This window comes from Python bivittatus, unplaced genomic scaffold, assembly GCF_059951505.1.
Source record: "Python bivittatus isolate LINGU-HERP-01145 unplaced genomic scaffold, Pbiv_v1 ctg000310_np1212, whole genome shotgun sequence".
NCBI classification, from domain to species: domain Eukaryota; kingdom Metazoa; phylum Chordata; class Lepidosauria; order Squamata; family Pythonidae; genus Python; species Python bivittatus.
The window spans coordinates 10,310,472-10,330,344 of NW_028277054.1; the positions used below are offsets into that span (position 1 = coordinate 10,310,472).

General features: G+C 38.8%; 2 protein-coding genes across 3 annotated transcripts; one reads left to right on the forward strand and one right to left on the reverse strand.

Moving 5' to 3' along the window:
• Window positions 1-344: 344 nt before the first annotated feature.
• ZCCHC17 (zinc finger CCHC-type containing 17) lies at window positions 345-7,726 on the reverse strand. 2 transcript variants are annotated; one of them, XM_025164860.2, is made up of 8 exons: window positions 7,610-7,726; window positions 5,935-6,075; window positions 5,178-5,235; window positions 4,843-4,943; window positions 4,130-4,221; window positions 3,096-3,196; window positions 2,661-2,785; window positions 345-1,231 (listed from the first exon to the last, which is right to left on the reverse strand). In XM_025164860.2, exons 2-8 carry the CDS (start codon window positions 5,974-5,976, stop codon window positions 1,061-1,063), a joined length of 690 nt encoding a protein of 229 aa, XP_025020628.1. In that variant the 5' UTR covers window positions 5,977-6,075; window positions 7,610-7,726; the 3' UTR covers window positions 345-1,060. The 2 variants fall into 2 exon arrangements, with proteins under 2 accessions (XP_025020628.1, XP_007425419.1); XM_007425357.4 differs by having other exon boundaries at window positions 348-1,228; window positions 7,610-7,725.
• A 160-nt stretch (window positions 7,727-7,886) lies between these two features.
• On the forward strand, window positions 7,887-19,479 carry SNRNP40 (small nuclear ribonucleoprotein U5 subunit 40). Its single transcript, XM_088140054.1, has 10 exons — window positions 7,887-8,080; window positions 10,703-10,832; window positions 11,287-11,380; window positions 12,469-12,634; window positions 14,006-14,128; window positions 14,707-14,827; window positions 15,911-15,993; window positions 16,411-16,472; window positions 18,662-18,765; window positions 19,042-19,479. The coding sequence occupies exons 1-10, from the start codon at window positions 7,934-7,936 to the stop codon at window positions 19,089-19,091; spliced, it is 1,080 nt and encodes a 359-aa protein (XP_087996180.1). The 5' UTR covers window positions 7,887-7,933; the 3' UTR covers window positions 19,092-19,479.
• Window positions 19,480-19,873: the final 394 nt, after the last annotated feature.

Below are 19,873 nucleotides of genomic sequence, written 5' to 3' on the forward strand. Positions count from 1 at the left end.
AGTGTCACTGATTAGTGCCAGGCTGTTTTTCAACTTCCCAATCTAGCCTAGAGCCCTGGAATTGTCCAGCAGTTTCCCATCTAAGTAACTATGTCCTAAAACAGTGTTTCTCAACTGTGGCAACTTTAAGAAGAGTGGACTTCAACACCCAGAATTCCCCCACCAGCATGGCTACCTGGGGAATTCTGGGAGTTGAAGTCCACTCTTAAAGCTACCACAGTTGAGAAACACTGCCCTGAAGTATTACAGCCAGCGTGCTGCCCCTCAGCTCCATTTATGTGAGCTCCACTCACTCGTGCAATTTTCTCTCTCTCTCTCTCTCTCTCCCCCCCCCAAATAGCTCTTTTAAGGCTCACTAAGGTGCTGCCCACCCTTGTGTTTAAAGCATCTCACAGTAGGAAATTAAGACAACTGGGAGGCCTCCTGATTTATCTCTGTCTCTCCCCAAAAATCCAAACCTACAATAAAGAAACCTCCACAAACAAAGGCCTTTATTCATTGGCTCATTTCTCAGTTTTTAAGACAACTGCTCCTGTAGCTGAATTCTTCCTCCTACAGTATGGCAGGGCAAGTAGGACAACTGGAATGCAGTGGTGTGATCTGTTCTTCACCAATGAGACCCTGTCAGGCCAGAGAGTACATCCACAGCTCCTTCTGCTGGTAGGCAGACAATAGCTGGCAGATGCTGAGTCCGCATACAGCTGTTCCCGAGTGAGAAAACGCACTGGCTGCCAACCCCATACAGGTTTCTGCAAGACGGCTCTGGGTTGCTCCAAAGAGGCTGGCTCAAATCCAGGCATGAAGAAATGAAAGAATAAGATGTCACAAGTATGAAACCAACGTCTGGGACAGGGAACCACCCATTGGCAAGCTGTTCTTTCTTTTCTACTTTATGGGAGAAGATTAGCCATCCTTGAGAAACAAAGTTGATTTGCAAAGAAGGAAAACCATTTTATCTTAACACATGCTCCTGGTTCAGCTCTTCTTTTTCCAACTGACGGCCAGAGAAAAGGGAAGCCACAACCCACATTAGGAACACGTGCCGCCCAGAGTCAGATCCTCATTCCTTGTGCTTTTTCTTATGATGCTTCTTTTTCCTCTTCTGAGATGGACTGGCTTTCTCTTTGCGTTTTGCCTTCTTCCGAACTGGCTGATTCCCGCTGTTGGAATCGGTGCTGTCGGAAGCCTGCAAGTCTGTGTTCTTGTGTTTCTTCCTTTTCTTTTTATCCTGCTTGGAAAAAAAATCTCAGGTGGATTCTGTATGACAGATTATGAGCAAATATATCACTATAATGGAGCTACTTCTTTGCAGTAATAAAGTTTTTGCCCCCAAAACTAAATAGAAACAGAAGCCACTGTTTGTTACATAGTACACAAGCTAAATTTTATGGCACGGAGGGATCCGGACTCAGGAACTTAGAGAGTACCTTTAAGTTCATTATGCATTTGCCATTTAGACGGCTCTATTACATTAGCTGGCTCTTCAATATCAGCTAAATCAACTATCCTTATCAGCTAAACAGAAAGCAATTCCAGTTGTTTTATCTTCTCCTTTTGCTAAAGCAAGTTCAGTACCATATGTGTAATCATACCCATTTTAAAGTATTTGAACTGAAGATAATAAAACATAAAGGAACCATCTCCTATTACAACAATGTGTTATTCTCTGCATGCACACTACTGGTTGTTGTGGGGGAAAAATAGGAAGCAGAAGTGCTATGTATGTCACCTTGAGCTCCTGAATGAAGCGTGGGAAATAAATACATAAATATGAAGGCACTGGCGTTCTGAAAGTTGGACAAGCTGCAGCAATCTCAAGTCCTTTCCATAAATAACTGCATCTGGAGACATACTTTTCAATTACATTTTAAGAAAATAATATACGAACCATTGATAAATTATTAGAAATACTGACTTTAAATCACTGCAAACTGCCTGGGAAAGTCATAAAATTTGTCCAAACCAGCCCAGTATCTCAGATCTGCTGATCTATTACAGCTTTTCCAAGCCTATGAGCTTACAATCCTGGAGAACACAACATAAACTAGGAGGAGAGGCACTCTTTAGTTTAGCAACATGCAAACTAAACATGTAAGAGCTCTGACAAAATCCAGTATTAAAATCTAATTTAGCAAGAGTTTAATCTTTGAGACTTGAGATCTCTAACATCTTGACTCACTGAAATATTCTAGGTAATTTTCTGGGACTGTGTGCAGTAAATAAGCAATTCAGCAACCGCTAATTTTTCTTTTTGTAGAATTACTATATAGAGGAATGATTGTTCTAAAATTCTGTAGGATTAAAGGCACCTCCAATTCTGCTGACAGCCAGCATTACTTAAGAAATAAACCAGAAATGTAAATCCCTTTTTAAGTTCTATCAAAAAAATCCAAGCATGCATTTTCAAAAATGATTCATTTTATTTGGGAGAATTTTATTGAAAAAAATGTTGAAAAAATATATTTGGGAGATATGGAAAACTACATATGTAAACTGGCATTTAATTATAAATTAAGCATGCTCAGTTTGTGTACAGAACTTTCAGTAGATACTTCATATCTTTTAAAGTCAGGGCTCTAAAATGCTACAAATTCTATTCAACAGCATAGCTCTGTCAAGTCACATCGACATGCAAGAGTTTAAGAAAATGAACTTGGTACCTTTTTCCTTTTCTTCACAGAATGATGGACTTTCTTTTCATCTTCTGCAGGGACTGCTTCATCCTCTGGTATAAGGGTATATTTCGTCCCTCCTGGCTGCATGAAGCAATCTTTAGCAAAGTGACCTGCAACAAATTATTTATACATATAGATACATAAAGTAAGGCAACATTTTTAGATTTCTCTTTTCTGTTTCCTCAAGATTTACACATGAACTCAAGGTGCTATTTATAACTAAACGTTTAAGTCTCATTAAATTTATGTTCTCCAGTTTAGGAGAATGGGATATATTGTCTTCATGTGGGATAAAAATACTGGATGCCCATAAATAAAATTATATCTCCTCAGTTTCTCAAATCATTTCAAATCCCTACCCACTATAAACATCTGAAAATGCACAATAAACAACAAAATAAAAATTTAATGTCAGCATACCTGGACAACCACACTTCTTACACACTGTGTTCAAAACAGCTTCTAGAGTGATCTTTTGACTGGTATAATCTTTAAATGAGCATTTTTTCCGCGCATCTTGACTGCATGGAAACACAAGAATTTTCAAAAACAGAAACATTAGTATTGGTAGGGGAAAACCCTTGGTTCCACTAAGAACAATGACCACATTCTAAATGAGTTCAAGAAAACTGGCATTAAAAGATAGCTTCCTGAATTGTCACTCTCTATGATTCCATCTACCTTATTGTCCATAATCAGAAAACCATGCAGTCACAAAATTATTTTAGCAACAGTTTTATATCACTCAACTTCTCACAACTCAAGGCAGTTTACATAATAGAAAAGTACATTTTATAAAAACATACTAAAAATCACAAACGCAGCCCAGGACCACTGTCTACACTAGTATTTCTCAACTTTGACAGCTTTAAGATGTGTGGACTTCAACTCCTAGAATTCCCCAGCCAGCACATTTTAAACTTGCCAAGGTTGAGAAACACTGGTCTACACAAAAAGCCTGCCACAACAAGATGGTTTTCACTGCTTTGTGAAATCCATGTTTCTTATGTAGTTAGATTACTTATTTCTAACAGAAATAGTGAACTCATTTGCCAACTAAAGACACTTAAATAGTCGAAATGGCACCATTTATACGCAACCGTGTGGAGTCCCAGAGTCTGCATAACTACAAAAAACTCTAAAAATCATACAAAGGTGGGGAGAATCCAACAAAGCGTGTTACAATCACGCTTATTAAACATAAAGCATTGACTGGCTGTTGTTAAGTGTGGGCAAAAAATCAGCAGAAAGTGGAGTGGAATGAAGCGCTTTACAAGAAGGCTGGATGAAATATTGATCAGGAATCCTCCACACTACATTTTGTCACAGGGCCACTTGGTCTCTTCTACTGAGCTCAGAACAACTGCTGGATTTTACACTTTCTTATCCAATTTCATGACAAGCCGTACTAGAAGGATAGAGGGGAGAGAAAGAATAATGCAGATTTCACTTACTCAAGGACGACGTTATTGGGGTCTAAATCTTTTCCAGTTCCTTGATTAACAACTTTCATGGAAAGAGAGAGTTTCAGTTTGTCATCCTTCTTCTGAAAACACAAAGCAATACATTTTTATTTTTGTTTAATTCCCTGACATCCAAGACAAAAATTGATGTACAGGTTATGACAACCACTTTAAGGTACTATTCTTTCATCATTAATATATATTAATATAAATACAACATTAGCTATTTGCAATGAACCTTGGGATATTATCAACCTCTCTAAGATTTAAGGCAGAATTTAACTAGATATTTCAGACTGGGTATTTTGTAAAGTATGTAAACAACATTGACTCTCTGAGTTGCATACACCTGAAATAAATTTACAGAATGGATCAACTGCCTGTTTTGTCCAATACTGAATAAGTTTGTCACAAATGTACAGAGTAGAATGTAATATCCAACAAATATTTCTGAACTCATTTGAGACGCCTTGTAAACATAAGTCAGCATCATTCATAAATCTCAAACTAGTTTCTCAGTTCCACGTTTATTTAAAATTCTAAAGAAATTAATAAGATTTCCATGAGAATTTAGATTTTCAGGTTGCATGCTTTTTCAGTCATTTTGCCTGTGAATTTCAGAGTAAATGTAAGACTGTGATATCATTCCTCTCTAATAAAAATATTTGTGCAGTTTATGCTGTGAAATGGAGCAGCAAATTTACCTCTTTTCCTATAAGTTTCACCCACACCTTTTCTCCAACCTCTACCATCTCTGAGGGTTTGTCCACTCTACTGTTTGACATTTGGCTTTTGTGAACAAGGCCTAAAGCAATGACATGAGAGAAAATGTTTTATTTCCTGGTAAGAGATCAATACAAAAATTTTCTAAAATACTACCTATGTTCTACAAAGAAACTAATCAATTTTATTTTCTATTCATTTTCCCATGATATAAGCTTTGTATAAGCCACCAAGGCCATTTGGGAATGGGCACCTGTAACACTTATAAGTGAAAAAGTAACACAATTCACTATACTAATAAAAGAATTAATCAAACCTTGTTTTTGAGTTCCTGGAATTTTTATAAATGCTCCATATTCTGTCACAGAAGCAATCTGTAAAAAAAAAAAAGTAAAAATAAAATACATGCAACTACTCACAAATGAAGAAACATTCATTAGAATACTGTCTCCTTATCCTGCTCCCAGTAACAACAGAAGCCACCACAATATTGTCAGTTCTGTCTATTTGATGCTAGATAGATAGATAGATCTCAAGAGGCCACCTGATCTTTTTATTTGGAAATGTCAGAGGGAACACTTACATAAATATGGCTCTACTGCTGTGTTACCTCTTTCTTTGTATCTTACCCATCTCAAAAATTGTCTATTTCTGTATTCCTTAAGCTGAAATTCTGTGTGTACCTGGAACTAAACCTTGTCCAATTTAGCATGGTTAACTTATAAATATATTAATATATATTAGAAATTATAATATTTAGCATCAAACTACCACCAGCTGCTACAATTCTACAGTATTTCAAAGATGTTATTCAAGAAGCCATTTACTTTATCTAAGTTCCTAAATCTACTAATTAGAGACATCCTATTAGTTTCTGTGGGGGATTTTTTTAACAATGGAATCCTATGCATGTTAATTGAAAAAAGTGCCTTTATGTTTATTAGGCTTACTATCCACTCAACCTATTTAGGCTTAAAACCTTGTAAATTATGTTTTGACAATTAAAAAATACATTTGTTTTCTAAAAAGTGTGTCATCTTATTTCTCTGAAAATTAACCGTTTGGGAACATACCTCTCCTTGGAAAACAGCATAGAGTTCTGGAAGCACTTCCATTGCTTTCAGCTACCACAAAAGGAGTTCATACAAAACTTCTGGTCAAGTTTCCTTCTGTATATTCTATATTATCCCTTGGCAGCTAAGAAAGCTCTTACACTGAAATAGAAACAAACAAAAATAATAGAAACATGTTACAACTAACATACAATCAATCTGGCTCCCTTATTTTTAACATCTTTTTATTTTCTGTTTCATTTTGCTTTTTATATGTTTAATGTATTGATTCTTTTTAGCTTTGTTGTACACTGCCCATAGTCGCCTGTGGTGAGATGGGCGGCCATACAAATTGGTTAAATCAATCAATCAAAATAGCACCTATACATGTTTTAATTCTTTCAATATTTCACATGCTGGTATTTCATCGAACTCCTAAATGTAGGTTTGCGGAAATCCAATCTGTTTCACATACAGAAGGTCTCAGTTATAACATCTTTCCTGCGCTGGGGTGATCCAACTTCAAGCTTGGGGATATATTTATGTTCTAAAGAACTCCAGATGCAACAGACTTGAAAAGTAAAGAATTGGAAGAAATTGGAAGTCCACAGTAAAATCTCACATCTCCTGAGAAATAAAACTGAGTTGGCCTTCATCCCAGGTAAGTGTAACCAGGATGAGAATTTAATCCCCAAGAAGTATGCCCCAGTGAGCATATCACTGATCACTGAGTTGACCAAATATCATCATCATGACTTATTCCCTGGTTAGTGGGACTTAAGAAGATATGCCTGCGAGCCAGGGAGGAGCAAGTGAATTCAGTGGAATTCACCTGCCAGGAGAGCAAAGCTGTACACACGAAGCTGCAAGTAACAAGGAATAGTTGTGTTTATTTAGAGAGCCAGCTTGGTTAAAGTGCTGGCCTATAAACCAGGAGACAGTGAGTTCTGGGCCTTCCTCGGGCATGAAAGTTGGTTGGGTGACTTTTGGGCAGTCCCACTCTCTCAGCCCAATCCACATCGCAGGGTTGTTGTGAAGAAAATAGGAGGCAGGAATATTAGGTATGTTTGCCACCTTGAGTTATATATAAAAAAGGCTGGATAAAAAAATATAATAATGATAATAATGATAACTTGTGCTCATCACTAAGCAGAGGACAGCCACAGAATACAGCAACGAAAACAATAACACATGGCAGTCTCCTCACACAAAATAAGGAGCCTTTAAAGTACAGTAAAAGGCTCTTTACCTTATAATACATTATTATATTGCAACTATAATTGAATAAATCTATACATTTAACATGAAAGGCGTGGATTAATGCTGAACCGACTTCACTGGGGCCATGAAAAATAAGTATTTCTAGAGCTTTCTCAAAAGTTGATCGGATCTGAGTCCCAGAACCAGAAGACAAAACGCTCTTAATCCGAAACGGCTCCCGAAAGGCGGGGGTCAAGCAGTTCTTTTCCATTCCGATCTACGTCTACCTTGCCCCCCCCGGCAGCGGATGATGGGAGCCGTCCTTCATTCCAGTTTCACATTCAATGCTGGACTACAACGACCATCACCCCACCAGCAAAACCGTGAGGACAAAATGACGGGCGTTGTAGTCCATCCCCTAGAGAAGGAGACAGACTGAAGGGAGGGCAACCTGAAACAGCCTCCCCCTTCCGTCTTGCCCTCACTCGCATCTTACCGCCGTCAGGATGCGCATCCAGCCTCCACCGCAACCGCCGTCTTCGTTATCCACCACCCTCAGAGCACAGCGGCCTACTTCCCCCTTTCAGCCAATCGGGAGACAGAATGAATTTAGCGTCGAGCGGGAGTCTTGACCATTCAGGGTGCCCCTTGTTAAGCATTGCGCCCTCGTCGCTACGTCATGGTCTTCCCGCCTCTTCTCCAGCGTTCTCCACCAACCGGCGTCGGGAAGGGGGCGTGTGCTTTGCATGAAGGCTCCAATGAGGACGAGGAGGGCGCGGCCTTTGCTCTCTTGGCCTCGCGCGACGGCGTTGAGGGAAGGATGATCGACCCGCAGAAACGGAAGGCTCCCGGGCCGGATATGGCTCTGGTGGCGGCGGCGTCTGCTGCTAAGAAACCCCGCCATGAGCTCATCTTGGGGCCGGGTCCCGGGGCTGGGCAGCCGCCTCCGGGCGCCTTGCTCCAGGCGGTGAGTTTCTCCAGCGGGCGCCGCTGAGGTTGTCCGTGAAGTGGAGGGGGGGGGGGGCTTCTTCCCAGAATCGTTTAATTAAACGGTATTTCCTAATTCTTATGTCTTCTTGCTAGCCGTTTTAGAATTTTACTTTGCATTATTTTCAACACTTCATTTTTTCCTTAAAAATAGGTTACCCAGCTGCTTGATTTTTTGGTGGAAGATATAATAACAGTAATAACAATAACAGTGTATTAAATTTGTACGCCGCCCGACTGAACGATGATTATCCTTAATTTTTAGGGGATTCCTCTCTTTCTATTAAACATGTTAACCGGTTTTCACGTGTATTTGTTGCACTTTCCCAAATGTCTCTGTTCAGCTTGTGTGTGTGAGCTTTATTTATTTGTTGGTTCAGTTTATGTAGATTATCTGGAGGTTGAGTCATGGCAACTGGATTTCTTGTCCAAGCAGCTTCAGTCTAGAAAGTTGGCTGGGGGGACCCCATAAATGTCTTCCAGGGTGGCTGTGTTTCTCACTGACATGATGAAGGGACAATAGGAGATGCGATTAGTAGAGTCTTTGGGATGTGGGTGTCTTGCTGCTAATCCCTCACTCATCCCCAAGTGGGTCGTTAAGTGCTGCCTCCCTGGTGAACTTGTGAAGTGGACTTAATTTTCCTGGGGACTGATGAAAGAGCAGCGTGAAAAATGGGAGACAAGTTGTGTCTGAGGCCTCCACCTCTATTGAGGGAAGGATTTTCCACTTTGGCATAAATGGATTCCTTCATTCCTCTCTCAAACCACTTATTTTCTCTGTCCAAAATGTGAACATTATGGGGTCCCCCCTAACCAACTTTCTAGACTGAAGAAGCTGCTTGGACAAGCAGCGAAACGTATCAAACCAAAAAAAAAGAAGTCCAGTTGCCACGACGCAACCTCCAGATAATTCCACTTGGGTGACTGAGAATCTTCATCAACAATTTATGTAGACATTGATGCCCACATTAAAACTGCAATGGATAATATAAGCAAAGATTAAAAAAACAATGCAAGGTCTAGATTCCATTTTAAGTTATTTTGCAGTTATTTTTCATCACTTCTGATGAAAAGAATGAATCAATATGAATATGACAGGGAAAAAGGAAACAATGACATTAAGAAAAGGATTTTCATCATGGTGGTGTTAAGGCTTTCTTCAGAAGAGGCCCCTCAGTTTGGTATAATGTTGGCACTGGGTAGAGACATTTCTGTGATGGAAGGCATGAGCGAGGAGGATCTTGGAATGGAGCTTCAAGGTTACGGGGAGGGGGAAAGGCATTCCAAGCATCTCCTCAGCCCCCAGCTGAAGCATGTGAAAGTTAAGAGAAGGAGACTGCCCTCTCCCTAAGGGGTTCAGGGTTATAGTTGCTGTTGTTGGAGGTTAGAGTTAGTCTGGCGAGAATCTGTCTAATAGGTGTAAGCTAAGAAAGTAACTGAACTGTTCCTGGATTTGTCTCACTGTGGTTCTTGGGCTGAACCTGACAATTTCTTATATTTAAGATTTGGAGATTCAACACTCTTAGAAAGTCACTGTATTGGAAGTGGTTAATTTCAGCCATCCAGTCCAACCCCCTGTCCAGTGCAGGAATCCAAAATAAAGCATCCTAGATCGGTGGCTGTCTAGCTGCTACTTGAATGCATCTCATGAACAGAAGCTCACAATCTCTCTAAGTAATTGGTTTCACAGTCAAACTGCTTTTATTCTTTAAAAGGTTCTTCCCCCTGGAACATTCCATTGGAATCTGTCTTCCTGTAACTCATGTTTTTATTCTTATCTTATTCTCTGAAATGAAAGAACTGATCTTGAGCCTTTTCTATGGGATGCGGAACAAATAATAAGAACATCGTATTGATCTCTCTTTTTGTGCAGATGTTAGTATGACCAGAAGAAATGCTTTTTAGATTTTTTTTAATGTTTTTCCTAATTCATTGTCTCCAGATGTGTTGGATTTGCAGCTTCTGCTACAGTTTTAGCCATAGCTGAATATTGGCATTTTCTAACGGCTACAATTTTTATTCTGTTTTATTGGCATGAAGTAAGAGGTCTCTGAGCCATTTCAAAATATATAGATCAATTTTTTTTCCTGACTTAATTTTTTTCTATCAACAGTTTGTGCTTATTTATATCTTTTTGGAAATGTTCCATCACATCAACCCGTCCCACCCGGTCAGGCAGAGAGGGCATATTGCGGATCCTGCCAGCAAGAGAATGTCAGCTGGTGGGGCCCAGGAGGAGAGCCTTCTCTGCGGTTGCCCTTTGGAATATTCTCCCTCCAGAGGTGCAGCAGGCCCCTACCCTCCCGGCTTTCTGGAAAGGATTAAAGACCTGGCTCTGGCAGCTTGCGTGGGGTGATAGCAATCTTACCCAGTCCTGGGGGTGGCTGGCACCTTGATGATGCTCCCTGAGTGACTGCCAATTTTATATCTATCCTTGGATCTATTTATTTTCTATTTATTAAGATTATTGTATATTGTAATTTTAATTGATTTTAACGGTTTTGTAAACCGCCCAGAGTCGTTTCAACAAGATGGGTAGTGACAAATTTGATATATAAATAAATATATAAATGAATGAATGAAAATTTCCCTTCTATTTTAGGGGCCTCCAAGATGTTCCTCCTTGCAAGCACCCATAATGTTACTTTCTGGGCATGAAGGAGAGGTTTATTGTTGCAAATTTCATCCTAATGGAGCCACCTTAGCCTCAGCTGGGTTTGACAGGTTGATACGTAAGTCGATACTATGATTTTTTTTTTAATGTAATGGGCTTGTTAAAGCTGCAGATTAAGTTATAAATTGTTTTCTCAGAAGATTCCATTCCTTTCTAATGAGCGTAAATAGAGACATGCCTCTTCTCTGAGGATGTGATGATATAGCCTGTCAGTAGTTTTTAGCAGAACTTTCTTTTTTGTCATTTACAAAAGAACGCTTGCCCTTTTTCATTCATTAGATGAACCAAAATTTTACTTTCTCTGTACTTCCATCTGTTGCTAAATATGTCAACTTGGTATAATGGTATAGATATTAATGACATTTTCAATACTTGTAATCTTATATGTGATAATACCTGCCTAATCACAGACTGTGTGTCTTAAAAGCCTTTGATTTGAAATGGTTTGTGAATATATTCAAGCTTTTCAGAGAAAATGCTATACTTAGGCTTGATCCTCCCTTTCATTTCAGTCCTGTGGAATGTGTATGGTGACTGTGATAATTATGCCACTCTGAAGGGTCATAGTGGAGCAGTTATGGAATTACATTACAACACTGATGGCAGGTTGGTGTTTAATAATTTTTTTTTTTTTTTTTACATTTTGTAGGATATGTCAAAATATTTCGCAGCTTTTGAAAACGTGTAAGTAGTCAAGTCTGTGATTTGACTAAAAAACTCAATAGGAAAGCAGAAAACTCGCTTCACATCATAGTCATATGCTGTGTTTTGCTGTTTCCATGATTTGCTGTTGCTTTTCCTGTTTTCTTTGAAACAGAGCCTTGAATTTTTTAAAAAAAGAATTAGTTTTAAAAGAGCTAGGAAAAAAGAGAGAAAATACAAAACAATATATATTTAAAAACAGAAAAGAAACTAGAAAGCACATGCATGTACATTACAAAAAAAACCCCTACATGTTCTGCAATAAGTGACTCAGTTTTTAAACAGCAAATTAAACCATGCTCATAGCAAATCATATTCTTCAGTGTTTACATTGGATTGATAAAAAGCCAGTTCAAAGGCTGGAAGGAAGTACATGTTTTAAGCTGGACTAACTCTAAATCCAAAGTTGTTCATAAGGCAACAAATGCCAAGTTTCCATTCAACTTGGATAAGTCATCTTAAGCCTTTAAACCTTATTTCTGTTCTCAAAATTATATTAATAATGCCTTGAATATCATCTTAAAACACGACTACTGTAAAGCCAGCCAAAAGCATATGGGGCAAAATTTCCTCAAATATATTACATCTCTGGCATGAAAAGCTCAAAATGCACTCTTCATTTTATTTATTATTTATTTATTTATTAAATTTGTATGCTGCCCATCTCCCCCAGTGGGGGACTCCTACGTAAGAGATCATATTCCCAAAGTTTTCAATTGTTAGGCTTTACTTCCTACCCATCCTCTGTTGTGTAACAGCTGCTTGTTGCATGGTTACCTAAAATTTTAAGCAATTGTAGCAAAAGATACAAGATTGCCTTTTCCTTCGAATACTACAGGCAGTATTAAGGTGAGTCCCCAAAGATTTTTGTGTTCCTCTCTAGTATCTTTCTCTTACCTAATGGACCATTTTTTTAATGTGATAAATTACTTTAAGCCTTGAGACGTGCCTTAAGCCGTTATAAGTCTCATAACTATTGCTTTCTTTCTCAGCATGCTGTTCTCTGCCTCCACGGATAAAACAGTAGCAGTATGGGATAGTGAGACAGGAGAGAGAGTGAAAAGACTTAAAGGACACACTTCATTTGTCAATTCCTGCTATCCAGCAAGACGTGGACCTCAGCTGGTCTGTACAGGCAGTGATGATGGCACAGTGAAGGTCAGAATTTTTATTATTCTCTTGCAGAGTAATAGTGAGAGCCACTTTGGTGTAGTGGTTTGAGGCACCAGGCTAAAAACCAGGAGACTGTGAGTTCTAGTCCTGCCTTAGGCAGGAAGCCAGCAGGATGACTTTGGGTTAGTCTTTCCAGTTGTTAGTCTTTCTGGTTGTCTATTAGAGGTCAGTGACTTTCAGCGCCTTTTGGATAGGTGGTGCCTTTTTTCTCCTTTTTTTTAATACTTGGTGTTGTGATACTGTTTATATAAATGATAGTTTTGTGGCAGCATTAAATGAATCAGTTACTTAAAAGGTTTTGGGCCTCCCGAGGGGGATTGCTGCTATCTTTTCCCCCAAATAGATGCATGCGTACATTGGTCACCTGTGCCAAAGAAAGCCTACAATAGAAAAACTAGAGAAATACTTAGAATTTCAGGAGGCCTGAAGCATTTCTGTAGGCCTATAAGCATTCTTAATCCACCCTAGGTTTTATTAAGGCTCTCCTTGATGGATGGTTAATAGAGGAGTAGCTTCTTATTAGAAGTTTTTATCTATATAAAACATGTTTCTACTTAATATGTTCCATACTATGCAAATGTCAAGATTCCTGATGGAGGGAAATACCATAGTATTGGGGGGCTGAGAGGTTCCTCAGTCATGGCTCCTGTATGCTGGAATAGCCTCTCTTGAGGAGCTAGCTTCGCTCGGACTATTGTCGTTCTGGAAGCAGGGCTTTTCCAGAGAGCTTTTTTTATTGAGGGAACATCATATATTTGTTGATATTGCTCTAAGTTATTCTTTTCAATGTGTGTAATTTTTGTATGCTTCCCTTGTAGATATTTTACATTTATATGCTTTCTAACCCTCTGTTCACTGCTGAGAGTCGCTTGATTGTGGCTGTTCAGAAGTCTACTCACATGAATAATAAATATATGTTTATTTTTTTAAAAAAGCTAGAAAATTGTTAAATCCCTTGCCTTTTTTAAAAAATATGGTTGTGATAACTTGATATTGGCCAATGGGAGTTAATGAAGGCCTCTTCACATGAAGCAGTTCTGCGCACAGGATGTGGTAGTGGGGCTGTGGTGATGGTTTTACCTCCAAAGCATTATGTACATATGGGTTCTTTGCCCTGTTTGACATCCATATCATGAACGTGAACAGGGTTCTTGTCTCTGGAGGCATGGAAGTGTCTCAATTATATACGCTCAATCTGTAGATTTTGGGAAGTGACACACAGTAACTGTATCTTCGTTGTTCCTTCCCTACACAGTCACCTTCTGTTTACAGTTAGTAGGTGAAGAGAAGTCCTGATAATGCCTCACAATCTTAGCATATTTATATATAAAACAAAAACTTTTTTTTTCTCCTCAGCTCTGGGACATCAGGAAGAAAGCAGCTGTTCAGACTTTTCAGAACACCTATCAAGTATTAGCTGTGACTTTCAATGATACTAGTGATCAGATAATATCTGGCGGCATCGACAATGATATCAAGGTCAGTTGACTTGGTCCAGTAGTTCAAGCCCCATATATTTTAAAACTGATGTTTTCCTTTTTCATTTATAACAGTAAAATAAAACAGGCAGCACCAAGAAAAACGTGTTAAAAGCATAGATGGTGTGGAGGCTTTCTAATTTCCTCTGGCACTTGAAATGTAAATTCTTTTGTGAGGGTGAGGAGGCACGGCTAATTCTCTCTGATGTTTCAGGTTTTTCTAAGAGCAGGAATAGAAGTAGGTTTGGCTAGATGCCCCATATGTAGGCCATGAATAATGTGGGGCTGGGGGAGTATCTCTTTTCACACCTCTAAAACTACGTTTTGGATTTTGTTCCTAAACATGTGATTGTTTATAATAGAACCAGTTATTTCTGTCTGTTTTCCCTTTCAAAAGTAAACATTAATCCAAAGTAACGTTGGAAGGAAATCCCTGTGTCTGGAATATTGGAAAAAGACTAGGCTCTTTTTACTACAACTTAATGTGACACTTTTAGGGTCTCATTTTATTTATGGTCATTACTTCTTAGTTTTTGGTATGTCTTTCAAGTGTGTGGCCTGTGTTCAAATTTCTTAAAGGTATGGGACCTTCGTCAGAACAAGCTAACTTACACAATGAGAGGACATGCGGATTCTGTCACGGGTCTCAGCCTAAGTGCAGAGGGCTCTTACTTGCTTTCCAATGCAATGGACAATGCAGGTAATCACTTTTTCCTTACTCTCTGTCCTCCAGGCATGGTATCCTCAGCAGTTGGTCATTAGTGGCAAATGTTTGAGACTGTGGGTCATTTATTTATTTAAAAGATTTATAAGGCCGTCCATCCTGTAAAATACAACTCTGGGCGGCTCACAACGTTAATAAAATGACAAGCAGTAAAAACAAGAAAACCAAGAAAAAACAGGTGCCTGTCATCTATCATCTCCATCCATTCAACAATACTATTCTTGGGCTTCACCCTTTCTGTCCCAGTGCCTGGGGGAAAAGCCAGCCCTTAGGAAGGAGTTCTTGGGCTTCGAGCTGCAAAGTGCAAGAATGAAGTATGATGTTTCACTCCCATAACCAGAAGCTACTGCATCTGTATACTGGGTGTATTCTTATTTCCTCTAGGGTAGAGCTACCAGGGTAATAGCAGGTAATCCAATTGTCAGAAGCTGATTTGCAGATTCGCTGTTTTCTGGGCAGCTGAATTTTCTGTGCCACTCTTATCAGCTTAGCCAATTTGGGTTAGAGACTTGGATGCTCTATGTACAGTATAATAACATGGCCATGGTAAGTAGCCAGACCAACAGCGCCCGTAGTTTTAGGGCTACGATAGTGTATGCACAAAAATTAAGAATGAGAGATAGGATTGAGGGGCAACTTTCTGGTGGTATTCAGGGAGCGAAAGGAAAAGATAAAGAGCAGTTAAAAAGAAAACCCTGCAAAGGTTGCTATGTATATGTAACTTCCTGGTTCAAAGTGAGGAGCAATTTTAAATTATCCTCTTTGATTGAACTTTTCCTACAAATAACAGTGCAGAAATCAGAATAGGTGGAATTTGGCACTGGCATTCGGTTTGAGTATTTGGCCTTAAGCTGTCCTCACAGGGATCCTTAATCTTGGCTGTCAGGGAGAATTGAGGTGATAATCACTCTAGATGTTGTAACTTTGGTTGATGTTATTGTTGTTATTATTGCATTAAAATTACATTTTAGCAGCTGGCTGGCAATTAAACCTGCATTGTGAGCCAATATCTAAATAATTAGCTCTGGTTGTTACATGCTGGTTTTGGTTTTGCTCTAGTTCGCATCTGGGATGTTCGGCCCTTTGCCCCCAAAGAGAGATGTGTGAAGATACTCCAAGGGAATGTGCATAATTTTGAGAAGGTAAGTGAAGTGCTAGCTGAAACATCGCTTGTTTATGGCTGGTAGTTGAAAGTTAATTGATGAATAAATGGCTTTTAAAATTCGGAATGGCTCCAAACTCTTTAACAAGGCCTGTGTTGGAGATTAATGTGTGGAGTGAAATTCCAATTAGAGCTGCTGCAAAAGATCTCCCTCCCCCCCAATGCAGTTGTAACTGTCTATAAATTAACTATCTTGACATTCACAATCTATTTCACGTAAGATAACGATGCTGATAGTTCTGGCAATAAAATACAGTACATAACTGCAGACTAAGGTTTCAGAGGAAAACCACTCCTGAAGTATTGCTAATATCGGAAGCCCTGGTAGATTTCGTTTCAAATGAAAATAAGAACTGGAATTATGCCTGACATTGGACCATGTTTTCTTGTTTGTTAGAACCTTCTGCGATGTTCCTGGTCACCAGATGGAAGTAAAATAGCTGCTGGATCTGCAGACAGGTAAAAATCTGCTGGTTTAACCTTTTAACATTTAAAAGCCCCCCTCTTCGTTGGCATTCAGGAGGATCCTTAAAACCGAGCTGTTCCAAAGAGTGTTCTGGTTAGTTTCAGTTACAGTGGCCACCTTTATTTTTTACAGTATTTTATTCAGTTATTTGGCTTTTGTGGTTTTTCTTGTTTGTTTTTCAACCAATTTGTTGACTTACTATGGATGTTTTATATTACATCAGGTAAGCTGCCAAGAGTTGCTGGATTACAGCAGGATTCCAATTCGTTAAATGAATAAATAAAACCATGAATCACTTTCACGAGCACTAGTTAACTCTAACTCTCTAAAAGTTAGAACTAAATTAGGTGTGACATCAATAAATCCATGATTTAACTTTTTGGTCATTGTGGAGTGTTCATACTTCTACCAATGGCTCTTTTTTCTCCCCTTTTGTACCATAGAGGAAGATTTATAGAAACCAATAAGGTGCCTGTATATTTTCCCTTCTGTCACATTCAAACTTTTGACTGAGACTAGAGTTGAGAAAATTACTCATTGATGCTACATCCTGTTTTGGGTCCTCATTGCTATTTTTAATTTAAGGAAGGAAAATAAATATAAGATCCCATGTACATCAGCGTAGGGCTAATTTTAGGAACCCCTTGTACCAATCAGTTGCACTTCATCTGTCTATAATGTTCTGCTTTATAGGCAGGCAGTTAACTCTGATAATTAAAGTGAAAGTCTTTTCAGCAACTGAGAGTAAAAAAAACGGATACACTGCAAAGATGATAAAAACAGAGTAAACTGGTTTGGCATTTGAAAGCAACAAGTAAGATTAAATGGTCTTTGCCTGATATTGAAAGATCATAAGTGTAGGCATCAGGCCTTCTTAGAAACAGCATTTCCAAATTGAGGTCTTGCGTACTGTCACCAGCCCAAGTGGAGAAAGCAAGATTGTTTATAGAAAGAGTTTTGTGGTCTTATTGATTTTGAGCTAGTGTAGATGCCTCACAGCAGTTTGGGATCTGTTGAGAATATTTAGAAAACTAATGGAGTCTGTCCAAAACGTTTTGCCATCCTAAATTTGTCTAGTTGCAGTTAGTGTGTTCTCTAAAATAATTCGTAGTGACTTGGTTAGATGAGATGGTAGAGTATGAATATATTTATGTATTTATCAACCTTTATGCTACTTCAGTCACCAGAGTAACTGTAGGCAATTTAGGATATATCTTTTAGCCTACTTCATTAGCTTGGAACCAGCGGTTTAGCCTGGGAAGAGTCTCCTGTTTTGCAAATAAGTTTGATCAGCTAAATCTCATTTTTTCTGCATTAATGAATCAATAAAAAGGGCACTTAATTGCAGAATCTCCTACATGATGAACTCAATCTTCAGATATGGGGCCACATGTGGCCCTGACAAGTCCTTGCATGTAGCCTCTTGAGCCCCTCCCTACCAAACTGTAAAGTTTAATGTGACAGAAGGGGAAACAACTGAGATAGGTGGTGAATAATCATATGGATTTCATTAAGTAAACTCACATTTCAGGTTTTATCCTGGCTCTGCCCCATTCATTTGTTGCAGTGCTGCACTTGGCACATTGCCTGATTTGTACCCTATAACAGATTTTTTTTGTAACTTACACGGTAGTGCAATTGCTGAAGTAGCACATCATACTAGAAAAAAATTACTGATATGTTTTGTTAGTGAATTTGTATGGGCTGCTCTTACTTGAAAGGATTCCGTTGCTTATCTATAAAAAGTTACACAGCAACCTTCCTTTTAATTATAATACACACAATTGTGTTTTGATCTGCAGGATATAAAATGCACAGCAACCCATATACCTGTGACAGTCTTGCAGCAGTATGTTCAGATTCATTGATTCCAACTCCAGTTATACAAGATTGTGTTAAAATAGCTGCAATTCACTGGCCTGAAGTCAGCTTCTGAAGTTGGCAGATTAGGGTCATATTGGAAACTATTTAACTTTCTACTAACATGACAAATTAATACTAAAATGCAAATCTAAACATTTTTTAAAGAATTCTATTCTGGTGTTTAATGTGGATAAAACAACATTTCTCTACAGTATGTATGCAGCAGCTTCTGTGTTATATATTCTTTGAGATTCAGTTAAAAGGGAATTGATCTCTTATGTGCGGGGGGGCTTTTATTTCTGTTTGTCATCACACACAGGTTTGTTTATGTGTGGGATACAACCTCCAGAAGGATCCTGTACAAACTGCCAGGCCATGCTGGTTCAATAAATGAAGTGGCCTTTCACCCAGAAGAACCAATAGGTAAGTCCTTTCTATGCACAGCCAGCAAACTTGAAAATATATGCTGATTTGTGAAATCATCCTTTTTAATAGTCAGCTAACATACCCTGAAGGAGCCCAACTTCCCTGCTGTCCCCCTCGTTCATTGCTCTGTTAGGTTTGCCTAGATGCTTATGCTACAGATACTTAAGGAAATACCTTAAGCCCAGATATTTGAGGTGAGAAAAAATGAGTACAGAATGATTAAAACAGAACCTTGCACTTGCCTCTAACCAAGTTTGTATTCCTTTCCATCAGTACTTTCTGCATCTAGCGACAAAAGACTGTATATGGGAGAGATCCAGTGAGGATGAGCAGAAGAGGACCATGAATTAATTCTGAAGATTTGCAGAACTGGATTGCTTCCAACCAGTTTGAATTGCTATGTACAGAAAAGAAGAAGAAGATCCATGAAGAGACTGCAACAGTAATGCTTCCTAGGCAGTGTTAAATAATCTGCATCCTAGAAAATCCCTCCTTGAATTCTTGACCCATCTTTACAGAAGCCTGAAACACACGGCAGTCCAGATCTATTATGTTTGATGGATGTACAGATTCTTTATTTTAGCTTCAAAACGTGCTCATTTTTGAAATCGTTTTGACTACTGTAAAGCGGGGGAAGAAGCATTTAATATTGCATGCTTCCTAAGATTCATATGTCATTTTTATATTAAAAAATGAAATGCCTTGTAAAAACTGTAGGTGGAATTTATTGACATATACATCTTTTGCCAATATACAACGGTCTAGGGGCAGAAGACGGGGCTGGATGCAGTGAAGTTACTCTACGAAATAATCCTTACAGTGGGTAGCAGTGTGCTAGTAATATTTCATACAGATCTAATTAAGATTGTTTTTATTGGATTTTTTTACTCAAAGGATAGCTTAAACTGAATTGCAGAATCACTCGTCTGCTCAACAGTGAGTGTAGCCTAGCATAACCCATTCCGAGAATGATTCATTGATAACAGAGGTAAGGGATAGTGGTGGTATTCATTCACTTAGGTGGTTTGGTTCTTTCTGAGTAAACTGCCTCTGTTCTTTCCATTATTGCAGTGTTGTCCAAACTTGGCCACTTTAAGATGAGTGG

Coding starts and splice junctions, on each gene's coding strand:
- SNRNP40 (XM_088140054.1), top strand. CDS start 7,934: ATGATCGACCCGCAGAAACGGAAGGCTCCCGGGCCGGATATGGCTCTG. Junction 10,833..11,286: donor TGGGTTTGACAGGTTGATAC/GTAAGTCGATAC, acceptor CTTTCATTTCAG/TCCTGTGGAATGTGTATGGT. Junction 11,381..12,468: donor CATTACAACACTGATGGCAG/GTTGGTGTTTAA, acceptor TTTCTTTCTCAG/CATGCTGTTCTCTGCCTCCA.
- ZCCHC17 (XM_025164860.2), bottom strand. CDS start 5,976: ATGGAAGTGCTTCCAGAACTCTATGCTGTTTTCCAAGGAGAG. Junction 4,944..5,177: donor TCCAGGAACTCAAAAACAAG/GTTTGATTAATT, acceptor TCATTGCTTTAG/GCCTTGTTCACAAAAGCCAA. Junction 3,197..4,129: donor CCCAATAACGTCGTCCTTGA/GTAAGTGAAATC, acceptor GTTTCCATGCAG/TCAAGATGCGCGGAAAAAAT.